The 15,411-nt window shown below is 44.0% G+C and overlaps 1 protein-coding gene across 1 annotated transcript in view; it reads left to right on the forward strand.

The window, feature by feature from the left end:
* The window catches only part of SLC36A1 (solute carrier family 36 member 1), a 221,512-nt gene extending 207,778 nt beyond the window's left edge, over positions 1-13,734 (forward strand). Inside the window, exon 10 of the mRNA XM_063665614.1 lies at positions 13,657-13,734. Coding sequence (XP_063521684.1) covers positions 13,657-13,658 — 2 coding nt within the window. The 3' untranslated portion in view covers positions 13,659-13,734. The remainder of the gene's footprint in view (positions 1-13,656) is intronic.
* The last annotated feature ends 1,677 nt before the right edge of the window (positions 13,735-15,411 follow it).

The following is a 15,411-nucleotide window of genomic DNA, read 5'->3' on the forward strand; positions in this document are numbered from 1 at the left end:
AGCCAGACTTAGCTCCTCAAGGTCAGGTTCTCTAAGTTATTGCCACAATGAGCCCATTTCAAAAACTCCAAATTGACACCTATAGCACAACAAACACATGGCTATGTTTGAGGAACAACAAATATAAGTAGAAAAATTGGGATTAACCTGGAACTCAAGTAGTCTAGGGGAGGATGGTACAAAGAGCACAGCACTAGGGGAAAGGACACTTGGGTTTAACCTGAGCTCTTGTGGGAGAGATCCCAGGAAATTCCATAGCTGCCTTGGTTTTCCCCATCTTCATCCACACAAAGGATTGCTTGATTGAACGCTAAGGTTGCATCCCCCTCTAACCTTCTGAGAATACACTTGTTGCTCTGTGTTTCTATCACACACCAAGGCACCACACTGAAAGTTAACAAGAAGGCTGGGCTCTTGTCGTACATAATCAGGGGCAATCACCCTACCCCTTTCCTGTTTCCTTTTCCTGCAGCCTTTGGCAGCAAAACAGTGACTATGAGAGAAAGCCAAGGATGAGAATAGGAAATGAAGCAGCTCTGTCTTCCAGCTGTTTAAAAAAAAAAATACACACACACTCCTACACACATACACACAGGTAAAGCCCATCTACCATGTAGCCACTTGTACCCTTGACTAAGTCAAATTCAGGCAAGGGAATACTCTACATTTACTCAGTATGTTTCCCTATTTTTAGCATTTTTTTTGCAATAACAAACTGCTAATTTAGGGAATTTTAAGAACAATGTTTTATGGGGTTTTTTCTTTTTCTTTTTTTTTTTTTTTTTTTTAACCATAAGATGATCAGATCTCTAAGGGCCCTTCTAGCACAATCATGTGAGGCTTCTCAGGAGTGTGTGCTCAAGGGTGAGGTCCGTACAGAACCTTGGGAATGGCCAGGATGTAGGAACTGTCCCAGCAAGTGGCAGGGCTAGCTCGTACCTTGACTTCAAGTGCCTTTCAGAAGGATATGTTCTGTGGGGGAGTCATTGCACTTCCAGGTCTGCTTCTAAAGTAGTAGTAGGGCCTTGAACTTTGTCCTGTTGGGACAGTTATTTTCCCCATTGGGCCTTAGTTTTCTCCACTGCAAAATGAAAATATTGGACCAGAAATTAATTAGTAAGAGCCCTTTCAGGAGACCTGAGAGGGGTTCTGGAGAGCTGGTTATGTTCTGTTTCTTAAACTGGGTGTGTGTTACACTGATGTGCTCAGTTTGTGAAAATTCACTGAGTTGTACACTTATGATTTGTGCATTTTTCTGTATGTATATTTTTCTTCAATTAAAAAGTTTACATTAACTATTTTTTAAGAAAAAGATAGGAGGTCTACTTGTGTTTCTGAATTGGAAGAATAAAAAAGATTGGAGGGGGATGAGCAGAGATGAAACAAAATTTGATGTGAATTGATCATTGCTGAAGCTAGGAGCTGGGCATGTGGATTCCTTCTGCTATCTTGTCTACCTTTGCATATGTTTGAAACTTCCCAGAGTGAAAGTTTGAAAAAAGAGCTCTTCTAGCTCTAAAATACTGTCATTTGAGGAGCTCCCACTATTATGCAAGAATGCAGAATAAAGGACAAAGGAAAATCACAGCTCCCCTCACCCCAGATTTGAGCGTCTTGTAAAAGAGAAGGAAATGGACCCAATGTAGTCAAAACAGAGTTATTATAGCAGAAATAATAAGTATTGTGACTGGGTGTAGTGGCTCATGCCTGTAATCCCAGCACTTTCGGCGGGCAGGTCACTTGAGGTCAGGAGTTCGAGACCAATCTGGCCAACACGGTGAAACCCCGTCTCTACTAAAAATACAAAAAATTAGCCGGGTGTGGTGGCACACGCCTGTAATCCCAGCTACTCAGGAGGCTGAGACAGGAGAATTGCTTGAACCCGGGAGGCGGAGTTTGCAGTGAGCAGAGATCAGGCCACTGCACTCTAGCCTGGCCAACCGAGTGAGACTCTGTCTCAGAAAAAAAAAAAAAAAAAAAAGACTTGTGCCTCTTTAACATAGTTTTTTGTTTGTTTGTTTGTTTGTTTTTGTCTTAATTTCAGATCTCGTTTGATGTATTTGTGTCTGACAGAGCAAATTAACTGTATTTGTCCATTTTCACACTGCTATAAAGACATACCTGAGACTAGGTAATTTATAAAGAAAAAAGATTTAATTGGCTCACAGTTCTGTGGGTTGTACAGGCTTCTGCTTCTTGGGAGGCTTCAAGAAACTTACAATCATGACAGAAGGCAAAGGAGAAGCAGACACATATTCACATGGCCAGCAGGAAAGAGAGGGCAAAGGGGTAGGTGCTGCATACTTTCAAACAACCAGATCTCTATCACAAGAACAGCAACGGCGAAGGCTGCCCCCATGATTCAATCACTTCCCACCAGGCCCCTCTTTCAACACTAGGGATTACAATTTGACATGAGATTTGGGTGGGGACACAGAGCCAAATTATATCATTAACTAAGAGTGTTTTATGACATGGCTATTTATTTGTTATCTGTAAGAATGCCGGTGAGGTCTGGTGTTGATTGGTTCTCAGTTGTCACAGCCTATGCACTGTTGGCTCCTCTGCCCTGGCATGAGCTAGGGCATTTCAGCTGGTGGCAGGAAATAGGCGAACAGGCAAATCCCATAAGGTCCTTTTGGGGTTTGGCTTGACCTTCAAACAGTGGGTACGATGTCACCCTCACACTTACAAGAGTTGTGAAACATCCTTGCAAAGTGGCCAGGATTCACTTACTACTTAAATGTATTGAGCACCTACTCCATTGCCAGGCACCAGTCTAGGGGCTGGAAATACAGCAGTGCACAAACAGACAAAACTCCCTGACCTCATGGAGCTTCCGTAACTTGATAATTCACATAATAGCTTTAGAGGCTTTTTCAAGCCAGACAAAGGGGTGCATGCCTGTAGTTCCAGCTACTTGGGAGGCTGAGGCAGGAGGATTGCTTGAGCCCAGGAGTTCAAGAATGTAGTTATGTTATGATCATGCCTGTGAATAGCCACTGGTCTCTAGCCTGGGCAACATAGCAAGACTTCATCTCTTAAAAAAAAGACTTAAAAATTGTTTTAAATTGTGGTAAAATATACATAGCAGTTTTTGTATATTTTTCCACAACTAAACATTTTTTCAGTTCAATAGTTGTTGTAAAACAGACGTCTAGAACTTTGTCGCTTTGCAGAACTGAAACTCTATACCCATTAAGCAACTCTCTTTTGCCACCTCTTCCTAGCCCCTGGTAACCACCATTCTTCTTTCTATATCCGTGAATTCAACTTCTCTAGGCACCTCACAGAAGTGGAGTCATACAGTATTTGTCTTTTTGTGGCTAACTTCTTTCACTTAGCCTAATGTCTTCAAGGTCCATCCATATGGTAGCATGTGTCAGAATTTTCTTCCTTTTTAAGGCAGAATAATATTGCACTGTATATGTGTAACACATTTCATTTGTCCATTCACCTGCCAATAGAGACAGGTTGCTTCCGCATTTTGGCTATTGTAAATAGTGATCCTATGAACATGAGTGTACAAATATCTCTTTCAGATGTGTATGTACCCAGAAGTGGAATTGCAGGATCATATGGTAATTCCATGTTAAATTTTTTGAGGAACTGCCATGCTGTTTTTCATAGTGCCTGCATCATTTTTATTCCCATTAACAATGCACAAAGGGTTCAATGTTTTCACATCCTTGTTAATACTTGTTACTTTCTTTCCTGCTACCCAATAATAGCTATCCTAATGGGTATAAAGACTATTTATAAAAAACTACTTGTACTAGCTTAATTATAGAACAACTGGGCTAAATTAAGTTAGCTGGAAAGCTGGGAAGAATGCACAGCTCAAACTCACCATTTTACAAATGAGTAAATAAAGTCTTCTGAATAAAGACCCCATCTAGGCATGCATGGATGTGAATAAAATTAAAATTAAAAAATGAATAAAGAGACTTTTTCAAGATCAGGCCACAAGAGACTAATGGAGGTGGCACAGCATTCTAAACCAGGGGTCAGCAAACTTTTCCCTAAAATATTAGATATTTACTCTCTGTTCCTAAAGGTTTTGCCCACCATAGTCTCTGTCGTAGCTTCTCAACTCTGCCATTGTAGTGTGAAAGCAACCAAATGGGTGTAGCAGTATTCCAATAAAACTTTTGCAAAAATTTGTAAAAATAGGCAATAGGCTGCAATTTTCTAATCCCTGTTCTAAACCAATAAACTAAAGTGTGGGACCAGCAGGTGTATATTGTTCCCCACCTTCCCCCCACTCTGGTAATAGCACCTTGATTTCCTTTTGGTGAACTGCCTGTCTTCCCAGTGCCTGTGATCTTGGTAGAATTGTCAGTCAAGGAATGTTGCCAGTTCTGGTCAAGAGGTGGGTCCATGACCCAAGCTGGGCCTTTCTGTCTAAGGGCTTTGAACCTTACAAAGTTACAAAGAGACAAGATGGCTGAAGTTGATCCCACCTGTGTCTTTGTTGACCCTATTGAGGGGTTTCTCTACCTGGATCTCCAGAGTTGCCCAGCTCCTAGCCATTTCCAAGCCTGGTGTCTCAATTCTTCCTTCCATTTTGCAAGTAACCCCACATCCTTTCAGTAATTGTTTTTTTCTGCTAAATGACTTGAAGTCAATTTCTGATGCTCACAACCAGAGAATCCTGACTGATCATTCACTTTTAAGAAAAGATGTGCTATATAATTACTTTAACCACAATACTCCCAACAGCTAAAACAAGATTTGATTTCTTTTTTTTTTTTTTGAGATGGAGTTTCACTCTTGTTGCCCAGGCTGGAGTGCAATGGCGCCATTCGGCTCACTGCAACCTCTGCCTCCTAGGTTCAAGCGATTCTCCTGCCTCAGCCTTCCGAGTAGCTGGGATTACAGGCATGCGCCACCACGCCCGGCTAATTTTGTATTTTTAGTAGAGAAGGGGTTTCCCCATTGTTGGTCAGGCTGATCTCGAACTCCCGAACTCAGGTGATCCATCCACCTCAACCTCCCCAAAATGCTGGGATTACAGGCATGAGCCACTGCACCTAGCCAGCTGATTTCTTAAAAAGCAAATTATCTGAAAGTTTAAGGACATATCAGACTCATCAATTGAAATTCCTGTGTCCATGCCTGCCAGTGTGGACATACCATGCTGGAATGCCATCATCCTTCAATCTTTGTTCAACAAATACCTCCAGCCCTGCTGAGCTCTCCCTTCCGCAAGCCCCTGGTGCTCTCTGGGTCTTGGATTCTTCATCTATAACAAGAAGGGAGTGAACAATTACAGTGACTTAGTTTCCATCCAGCTCCAGACTTGGATCAGGGCCTCCTACTGTGTGCTCAGCACTGTGGCAGGGTATAAAAGAAGGCACCGTGATCCCCCCGACTTTAAGGAGCTTGAGGATGAGTTGGGGAGACATGTCATAATCATGGTGACACAGGGTGGCCTATGTAACACGCAGGTGACGAAAACAGCCACCGGAGCTCAGAGGGCAGAAATTTGCTGTGGACCGGAAAGGACTTTAGCTGAGCCTTTACAAGCAGATAGGCTTTGAATAAGGAGAGAGGAAGGCAAAATTACATGCACTTTGGAGGCCTATTCAGCACCCTTCAAACTAAGCTCCGGCAACAGTTCTTGGGCTTCATTTCCATCCCTGAAGCAGCAGAGGATGAATGGAACAAACCTTGCCAACAGAACCAGGGACTATCTGGTCCCGTTCTACTGGTGCCATTATTTGTTGTGTTGGGTTTCTTGTAGGTATTTTCAGTTGTTGACCGCAGGGAGCAGGGTGTGGACAGCGCTGAGTGTGTTAGCTAGAATATCAGAGTCTTGCTGAACTTGCTCATTTTCTGCCCATCCCAGCTGTCCAAGCACTAGAGGCAGCCCCCTGGGTCCACCCCACCCCACCCTTCAGGCAGGCAAGATGAAAGGACGGTGGCTCACATTGTGTGGTCTAGTCCCCCAGGAGGTGCCTCTGATGCCAAGTATTCCTGTGGCTAACGAGCCCTGGTTGCAGGGGTGGCAGGCAGGGTGGCACAGGGAGGTAGGGGGTAGCCCTCTCTCTCCTCCTCAGCTTCCTAAAAGCCATCTGTTCCAAAACCCAAGCACTGCTTCCCGCTACACCCAAACCACCGCTACACCCAAACCCGTGGGACTGGTTATCCCCAGCACACACATCTCTCTGTTGCTGCTTGTGTTTGTTAGTTGGCATTTGAACAGTTCTCTGTGGTTCAAGTTTGAGGGTGGCCTGGGGCAAAATGAGATTGGCAGAGGTTGGCATGGATACCGCACCTCCCTCCCACTCTCTTACCCACGAGCCCAGACCCCTAAACTTCCCCCTATAGAACAAACACCACCATCGCCCGGAACTCCCTTCCCCTTCAGGACGCCATTCTTTACTTTTTCAGATGGCTTCTTGGAGAAACAACCTCTTCTAAGGCATGAGATGTTGCTAAAGTTCTTTTTCATAGGGGTCCTCTGTGGACAGCACACCCAGGACTCATGAAAGGATAATGGCTGGAAATTACACGCATGTGGCAGCTTCTGAGGGACAGATGGAAGTAGGTTATCTCCTCTGCTCTTACAGTAAATCTTACGTTTTTCTATACATTGTCACCCAAGGTATGTAAGATTTTCTTTTCTTTTTCTTTCTTTTTTTCTTTTGAGTCAGGATTTCCCTCTGTCGCTTAGGCTGGAGTGCAGTGGCACCATCACAGCTCACTGCAACCTCTGTCTCCCTGGCTCAAGCAATCCTCCCACCTCTGCCTTCAGAGTAGCTGGGACAATAGGCGCATGCCACCAAGCTTGGCTATTTTTTTTTTTTTTTTAGAGATGGGGTCTCACTAGGTTGCCCAGGCTGGTCTCAAACTCCTAGGCTCAAGCAATCTGCCCGCCCTGGACTCCTAAAGTGCTGGGATTACAGGCGTTAAGTGCCTGGCCCTCTATTCATTTTCTATTCAGCAGACACTGGGGTGCACTGGCCTAGCAGGGGTGAGAACTGACTTCTTAATCAACTCAACGACTCATGTGCTATGTCATCTTCCATTTTGGGAGAACCTCAGTTTTCTTGTGTGATGGGGTTTCATTGAGTTATTGCCACCGGGCTCACAATTTATGAGGCAGTTCTCTATTTTTTAAGAACTACCCATGAAGCTAGGAGACATCAGGTTCCTCCTGACTCACTCTGTTTCTCTGCTATTTGGGGTGGCTTTCATGGACGTAGGGCACTTTACAGTTTGCAGGGTGTCCAGATTGCCCTGACTTGACTCAGTGTTCAACAAATATTTTTGAGCATCTCTGAAGTGCTAGGCATGGTGCAGGTTCTGTGGATACAAGTATGAGTGAAGTAAGTGGTTTGGAAATAATGTGCTAGAGAAACGAACAATGTATTCAAAAGATGTACAATGGCCTGGGGCAGTGACTCAGGCCTGTAATCCCAGCACTTTGGGAGGCCAAGGCGGCGGATCACTTGAGGTCAGGAGTTTGAGACCAGCTTGGCCAACATGTTGAAATCCCGTCTCTACTAAAAATACAAAAATTAGCTGGGGGTGGCGGGGGCGGGGGGGTGCCTGTAATCCCAGCTACTCGAAAAGCTGAGGTAGGAGAATGACTTAAACCTGGGAGGCAGTGGTTGCAGCAAGCCAAAATGGTGCCACTGCACTCCAGCCTGGACCACAACATGAATGAGACTCCGTCTCAAAAAAAAAAAAAAAAAAAAGAGAAAAGTGGGGTGCACAAGTTCCTTGCAGATGGAACTTAAAACTGTAAGGTGGGAATGAATAGAAAGAGCCCAGGGAGGAAGGTAAGTTGAGGATTACCACTCCCATTTTACAGAGCAACCTTGGAGACACCGACTGACCATTCTAGACTGACTGGTTAGAGGCTCCCTTCCTGAGAAAGTGGTGTTTTAAGAGAACACTTCCTAACAAGAAGAAGCCAGCCTTGGGAAGAGCTAAAGGCAGCTTGCACAAAGGCCCTGAGGCAGGAACCAGCTAGGCCACTGGGTACATTTGAAGACCAGAAATAAAGTCAATGTGTCTGGAACTTAGCTACTGCAGGATATGAGATTCGAGAGAAAAATAGGGTTGAATCATGAAGAGCTTTAGGGATTTTGTTTTGAGTGTAACAGAAAGTCATTGGTGGTTTTTGTTTGTTTTTTGTTAATTGTACATTTTTAAATGATCATGCTAGCTGCTGTAATATTGTCACCAGCACCACTTTGTACCTCTTTTTTTTTTTTTTGAGATGGAGTTTTTCTGTTTTACCCAGGCTGGTAGGAAGTGGTGCGATCTCAGCTCACTGCAACCTCCGCCCCCCAGGTTCAAGCAATTCTCCTGCCTCAGGCTCCCGAGTAGCTGAGATTAAAAGTGTGCACCACCACACCCAGCTGATTTTTGTATTTTTAGTAGAGACAGGGTTTCCCCATGTTGGCTGGTCTCAAACCCCTGATGTTAGGTGATCCGCCCGCTTCAGCCTCCCAAAGTGCTGAGATTACAGGCGTGAGCCACCAGACCTGGCCCACTTTGTGCCTCTTTGGTGCACCATTCACTTTGTAATCAATGTAAATGAAGACCTCCAGAGCTGTGCAAGGTGGAGCAGTCCCTATAGTTCTTCCCAAGCCCTGTGTGCTTTCAGGATCTGAGAATCTAGTGTTAAGAGACTTTGGGGTGGAAAGAGTCTTCCCTAGGGGCTTTAATGACGTCAATCCTAAATCTTCTCGGAGAAGCCCAATGGGAGCGCTGGCCCCTCCAGGGTGTCTTTATTGATCTTTGTAAACACTCCCTTCTCCCAAGTTCTTTCATCCCAGAGGCCAAGCCAAGTGGAGGCAGACGCTCACTCACTCTCTCCTCCCTTCAAGCTGACACTCTATAAGCCTTTAAGCAGCTTGTAACTCCATCATCTCAGTGCCCCTTGGAAGCGAGCAGCGTCAGATTAAGCGAATCTGGGATCCGGGCGCTGAGGAATTTGGGGCCTCTCAGGTTTCTTGGCAGGAGTAACAAGTACCTGCAGAGACTCTTCTTCAGAACAAGTGAAACTAATTCCTTCCAGGGGCAGAAAAAGGCATGCTTTTGGCAAAAGACTTCATAAGATGTTATCTCAACATCTTATGAAGTTGGAGCCCTAGGAGGGAAGGCAGTTGCTAAACCAGGTGGGAAAACAGATAGGGTGGGAGGGAAGGACTTAGGTAGGTTCCCACATTGGTTCGGATCCAGGGCTGCCTCTAGAACCAGGTTTCCTGGCCTGAGGAGGGTGGCCTCATGCCTTTTCTACTCTCCTAGGACTAGACAGGGAGAAAGAAGAACGCGGAAGGGAAGGAAGGGGAGAAGAGAAGAAATGAACTACTTAAGTTCATGGCCCCATTCTACTCCTCAAGCTGGACAACTTAGTGGAAAGAGTTGCAGATGTAAAGTTACAGATGCAAGGAAGCTTCAGTATCATCCAATCTAACCCTCTTATTTCTTATTTATTTATTTATTTATTTATTTATTTGAGACAGGATCTCACTCTGTTGCCCAAGCTGGACTGCAGTGGCACAATCTTGGCTCACTGCAGCCTCCTCCTGCGAGGCGCAAGCAATCCTCCCAGCTCAGCCTCCCACGTAGCTGGGACTTCAGGTGCACGCCACCATGCTGTTAATTTTTTAAAATTTTTTGTAGAGACAGTATCTCAGTATATTGCCCAGGTTGGTCTCAAACTCCTGGGCTCAAGCAATCCTCCCACCTCGGCCTCCCAAAGTTCTGGAATAACAGACCTGAGCCACTGTGCCCAGCGAAGCCTCTTATTTCATGGATGAAAAGACCAAGGCCCCCAAGATGAGTACTTCCCAATGCTGACAGGAGACGAGATGGCCTTCTCCTGTGCCAGAGGAAGTTAAAAGTGATGCATTTTGAAGGAAATTTTGGCAATATTTGTCAGTGTTTTAGACACACATACATTCTTTGGCCCAGCAATTCCACTTCTGGAACTTCATCCCACAGAAATCCTTGTACATGTGTACAGAGATATATGTACCAGGTTGTCCTCTGTAGTGTGCTTTGTCAGTGCAAGACACCTCAAGAGACAGTACAGGGTGTGTTTATCAGTAAGTGTAGCATTAAACTGCTACATTGGTATTACAAAATACCACGCAGCCACCAGAAGGAGGGAGGCAAATATATCTCATTACTATGGAAAAATTATGAGTGATATTGATTGATTGATTGATTGAGATGGAGTCTTGCTCTATCGCCCAGGCTGGAGGGCAGTGGCATGATCTCAGCTCGCTGCAACCTCCGCTTCCCAGGTTCAAGCAATTCTCCTGCCTCAGCCTCCCAAGTGGTTGGGATTACAGGTGCCTGCCATCATGCCCAGCTAATTTTTGTATTTTTTTTTTTTAGATGGAGTTTTGCTCTTGTTGCCCAGGCTGGAGTGCAGTGGGACAATCTCAGCTCACTGCAACCTCCCCCTCCCTGGTTCAAGCGATTCTTCTGCCTCGGCCTCCTGAGTAGCTGGGATTATAGGCACCTGCCATCACGCTCAGCTAATTTTTTGTATTTTTAGTAGAGACAGGGTTTCACCATGTTGGCCAGGCTGGTCTCCAACTCCTGAACTCGGGTGATCCACCCCCACTTGGCCTCCCAAAGTGCCAGGATTACAGGTGTGAGCCACCATGTCCAGCCTAATTTTTGTATTTTTAGTGGAGATAGGGGTTTCACCATATTGGCCAGGCTAGTCTTCAACTCCTGACCTCAAGTGATCCGCCCACCTTGGCCTCCCAACATGCTGGGATCACATGCGTGAGCCACCGTGCCCGGCCTATGAGTGATATTTAAAATTAAAAACAAAGCATGGCTGGGCAAGGTAGCTCACTCCTGCAATCCCAGCATTTTGTGGGGCCAAGGCGGGTGGATTCCTCGAGCCTAGGAGTTCAAGACCAGAGTGGGCAACATAGTGAGATCCCATCTCTACAAAAAAAAAAAATTAGTTGGGTGTGGTGGCACACACCTGTAGTCTCAGCTACTCAGGAGGCTGAGCCAGGAGGATCACTTGAGCCCAGGAGGTCGAGGATTCAGTGAGCCTGTGTTTGCACCACTGCACTCCAGCCTGGGTGAAAGAGTGAAACCATGTCTCAAAAAAACAAAACAAACAAATCAATAAAAGCATGTAAAATATATTGTGTTATCCCACTGATGCAACAAAAAGTACGTGTATATGCTTATGTATTATTTTATTTTTATAGTTTAATATATATATTTCCAGAAAGATATGCAAGAAATATTCATAGTTAATTTACTTCATTTTACACCCTTATGCACAGTTTGAAGTTTTTGTTTGGTAGATTTTTATCACATGTGTATTACTTTCATTGCAAAAAGAAAATTGAGATGGAAGGTGTTTGGCTGGGATCATGTAGTCATCCAGTTACTTTTGGGACTGGAAACAGACCAGGTCTCCTGACTTGTCTCTTTTGACTTTTGCACACTGCCTTCTCTTCTAAGCTCAACAGCCAGACTTAGGGCAGAGAGGGCTCTGCCTCCTTTCCATCTGTCCAATGGCTGAGAACTGGGGGTATGAAACTGTCAGTGCTCAGGGATGATGACATTCTAGGTTTTTGGGCTTCTGCCTATTGGATTCCTTTTCTGGCTGTGCCACTAAAAGTAGATAATAAGCAAATGACAAATTCCTTCTCTTTTCTGAGACTCAGTTTCCCCACCTGCATAGTAGTAGTGTGGGCGTGGGTGGTGAAGTGAAGCTCACTCCTTCAATGTCCTGAGAACCTTTTAACTGATGCTGCTGCTCCTCCACGCTGGGGAGCATGGGGCTCAGGAGTTTTCATTCCTTGAGCCAGGATTCCCCCTGCTGGTCTCTGCCGGTAGCGCTCGGTAAGCTTCCAATAAAGTGTTCTAACTGGCCGTTGGTGGGGCAGGGGCTGGAGAAGCTCGACATCCTGCAGTGGATGAGACAGTTGTGCACAGTGAAGAATTGTCTCACCTCCTGCATGGCTTTCCAATAAGCAGATGATCTGAGCTTGGAACTAGCTCCCCTTTACAAATATCAACAAAGTGGTTTGGGTTTGTGCTGTTTTGTGTTGTTCTGCTGTGTTTAGAGATGGTCTCTGTTGCCCAGGCTAGAGTGCAGTGGCAAGATAATAGCTCACAGCAGCCTCCAACTCCCGGGCCCAAGAGATCCACCCACCTCAGCCTCCCACGCACCTGGGACTACAGGCCGGCGCCACCACACTTGGCTTGTTTTTGTTGTTGTTGTTTTGCATTTAAGATATATTGAATTGCAAAGACCCTGTAAATCAAGGGATGCTTGAACTTAGCTTGGTCCAGAGCAAGAGTTGTTCACCATCTCACAAAATCATGTCACCAGTGCCACTTGTGTGGGAATCACCTTTTCAACCCACTTGTGTCCATCTGCATTTGTAGCCATAAGTCTTTGCGAGTATGTAACCAAGGAGCTCTGAGACTTTTTTTTAACAGATGGAGAACTAAATATTACTAAATTAGCACAAAGATATGTGAAATACAGACATTTTATTTCATTTATAAAGGCTGTTTAAAATATATATTATTGCCATGTTTCATGTTTTTAAATTTTTGGTAGCACAATAATAAGAAAGCTATATTGTGAAAAATTATGTTCTTAACTTATTTATGTATCTTTTGGTTGCCTGTTTTGTTTCAGCCTGACTGATACTGTCCCCAGATATCTACCACATAAATTCTCTATGCCCTTTATAGTGTAATTTTTCTTTTTCTATTTCCTCAGTCATCTTGTGGTCCCCATCACCTCCTAAAGGATGTGGTCTCCAAGTCTTTTGAAGACTCACAGGCCAAGTGTATCTTGGACATGTGGGGAGTTGCTATGGGCCTCCATGACAGTATGAGTGGCTCCAAGTCCTCAAGTGTCACTAAAGCTCAAGATTTTGACCCTACACTTATACACAAGGCCCAACTCATTTGCAAGGCTCACACCTCTCCTCATCTTCCCTTCTTCCACACTTTGTAATTTCTTTTGGCATGCCATTCCCTTCTCAGTTAACCTTATTATCCTTCCTCTGTTAGTATACATGAATAAGTCAGGTCTGTTCTTTACCTTAATCCATACCTCTGTTCTTTTTTTGTCTGTTCTTCCTAGATGGGTATGACTTCTGCTCCATCTATTCTCTTAAATCTAAACTTTATTCTTCTAAGTAGGCATACACGTCTGACAATTTCATTATATCTTCTAAAGAGTCATGCCTCAGCACTTACATACTGAAAAGTTTTGTTTTATTTTTATTTTTATTTTTAGATGGAGTCTTGCTCTGTCGCCCAGGCTGGAGTGCAGTGGCACGATCCTGGCTCACTGCAACCTCTGCCTCCTGGTTTCAAGCGATTCTCCTGCCTTAGCGTCCCAAGTAGCTGGGATTACAGGCCCCTGCCATCACACCCGGCTAATTTTTTTGCATTTTTAGTACAGATGGGGTTTCACCATGTTGGCCAGGATTGTCTCGAACCCCTGACCTCGGGTGATCCACCCACTTCAGCCTCCCAAAGTGCTGGGATCACAAGTGTGAGCCACCACGCCCAGCCAAAGTTATGTTTTATGATAACTACTTGCATTTATCCTTTCATTTTACAGTGAAGGTTTCATATTGATTTGTTAAATTTAATTTATCTCGTCTATGAATTTCATTGCAGAGTAGTGTGAAATGTTTGTATTCACTTAAAGTGGAAAGACAATCTGCAGACCTGGAGGAGATATTTGCAACATTTACAACTGGCAAAGGTTTATTACCAAGAATATATAAAGAAGTCTTACAAATCAACAAGAAAGAAGAAAAAAAACAGAAAGAAATGGACAAAAGGCATTTTATAAAAGAAGAAATGCTCATGGCCAGCAAACATATGGAGATGTTCAGCCTCATGTGAAATGTAAATCAAGACCCAATAAGATAAACTTTTATGTCCACTAAAATGGCAAAATTTTAATAGCTAGACAATCCAAGTGTTGGAGAACATACGGATCCATGGGATCTCTTACATATCGCTTATGAGGGTATGCATTAGGACATAGGACACTCACTTAGAAAAAGTGTGGCATTATCTTGTAAAATCAAACACTCACATAGGCTTCTGTGCAGGTCCTGGGTCTGTTTGCCCTCAGATCCACTCCTTGTTATGCCCTTATGTGCTCAGTTTTCCAGCAGCCTCTCGGCAGCCATGTCATCTTGCTTCCAGTTGGGTTCAGTCAGTAAAAGAGAGAGAATGGAAGGTGGAAAGAAGGGAGAAGCCAAGGTGTTTCTCAACCAGCACCCTCCCCTGCTCCTCTCAGGTAGCATCCCCTGTGGTGGCCACAGCTCTCTGATGGGTCCAGTTCCCACAGGAAAGCCAGCCATGATTCTAACTTCTACCAGGTGACCCTGGCCCTGGGCTCTGGTGACACTAACCCTTTGTTTCTCTAGTCCTAGGGAGAGGTAGTAACAGCTTCCTGCTATTATTAATTTATGGGTTGCCTCATTGCCTCCTGTGAGGCTTCTCAGCTATTGATGACCATACTACTCAGCAATAAAAAGGAAAAAACTATTGATACATGCAGCAACTTTGTTGGACCACAAGAGAATTTTACCAACTAAAAAAGCCAGTCTCATGTTGTTACATACTATATGATTCCACTTACATAACCTTCTAGAAATGACAAAATTACTGAGGTGAAGAACAGATTCGTTGTTGCCAAGGGTTAAAGACAGGGTTGGGTTTGGAGAAAGAAATCAGTGTACCTAAAAAGGGGAAGCCAGAGGGATCTTTGTGGTGATGGGACAGTTCTGTATCTTGATTGTGGTGGTGGTTATACAAATCTACATGTAATAAAGTTTTATGTGTGCATAGAACTATGTACATACTCAAACAAATGCATGTAACCCTGGTGAAATCTGAATAAGTTCTGTGGATTGTGCCAATACCAGTGACCTGGTTTTGATACTGTATTATAGCTATCTAAGACATTATTATCAGGAGAAAATGGGGGAAAGGTACATGTACTTTTCTTTACTATTTTTGCAGCTTCTTGTGAATCTGTTACTATTTCAAAATCAAAAGTATCTGAAAATCCATAGAGTGGTTTCTGTTTTTTCTGATTAGACCCTGACTGATACTCCTACAACCCCACAATTCTTTCCGCTCCTAGATGTATATTTACCTAGGAGATAGGCCCCAGAGAAACTCGTAAATGCATGTGTAGCAGTTATTCATGACAGAAGAAAACCCAACCACTCATAAATAGGAAAATAAATAAATTGTGGTACAAACACAGAACAAAATCTTATACAGCAGTGCAGATGAATGTAATATGCTATACACAGCAATATGGATAAGCCTGAACTCATAATGCAACGTTGAGTGAAAAGGGCAGGGCTCAGGACATTATTTATAAGTGTTTTATCAATGTAAAAACAA

This window comes from Pongo pygmaeus, chromosome 4 (assembly GCF_028885625.2).
Source record: "Pongo pygmaeus isolate AG05252 chromosome 4, NHGRI_mPonPyg2-v2.0_pri, whole genome shotgun sequence".
NCBI classification, from domain to species: Eukaryota; Metazoa; Chordata; class Mammalia; order Primates; family Hominidae; genus Pongo; species Pongo pygmaeus.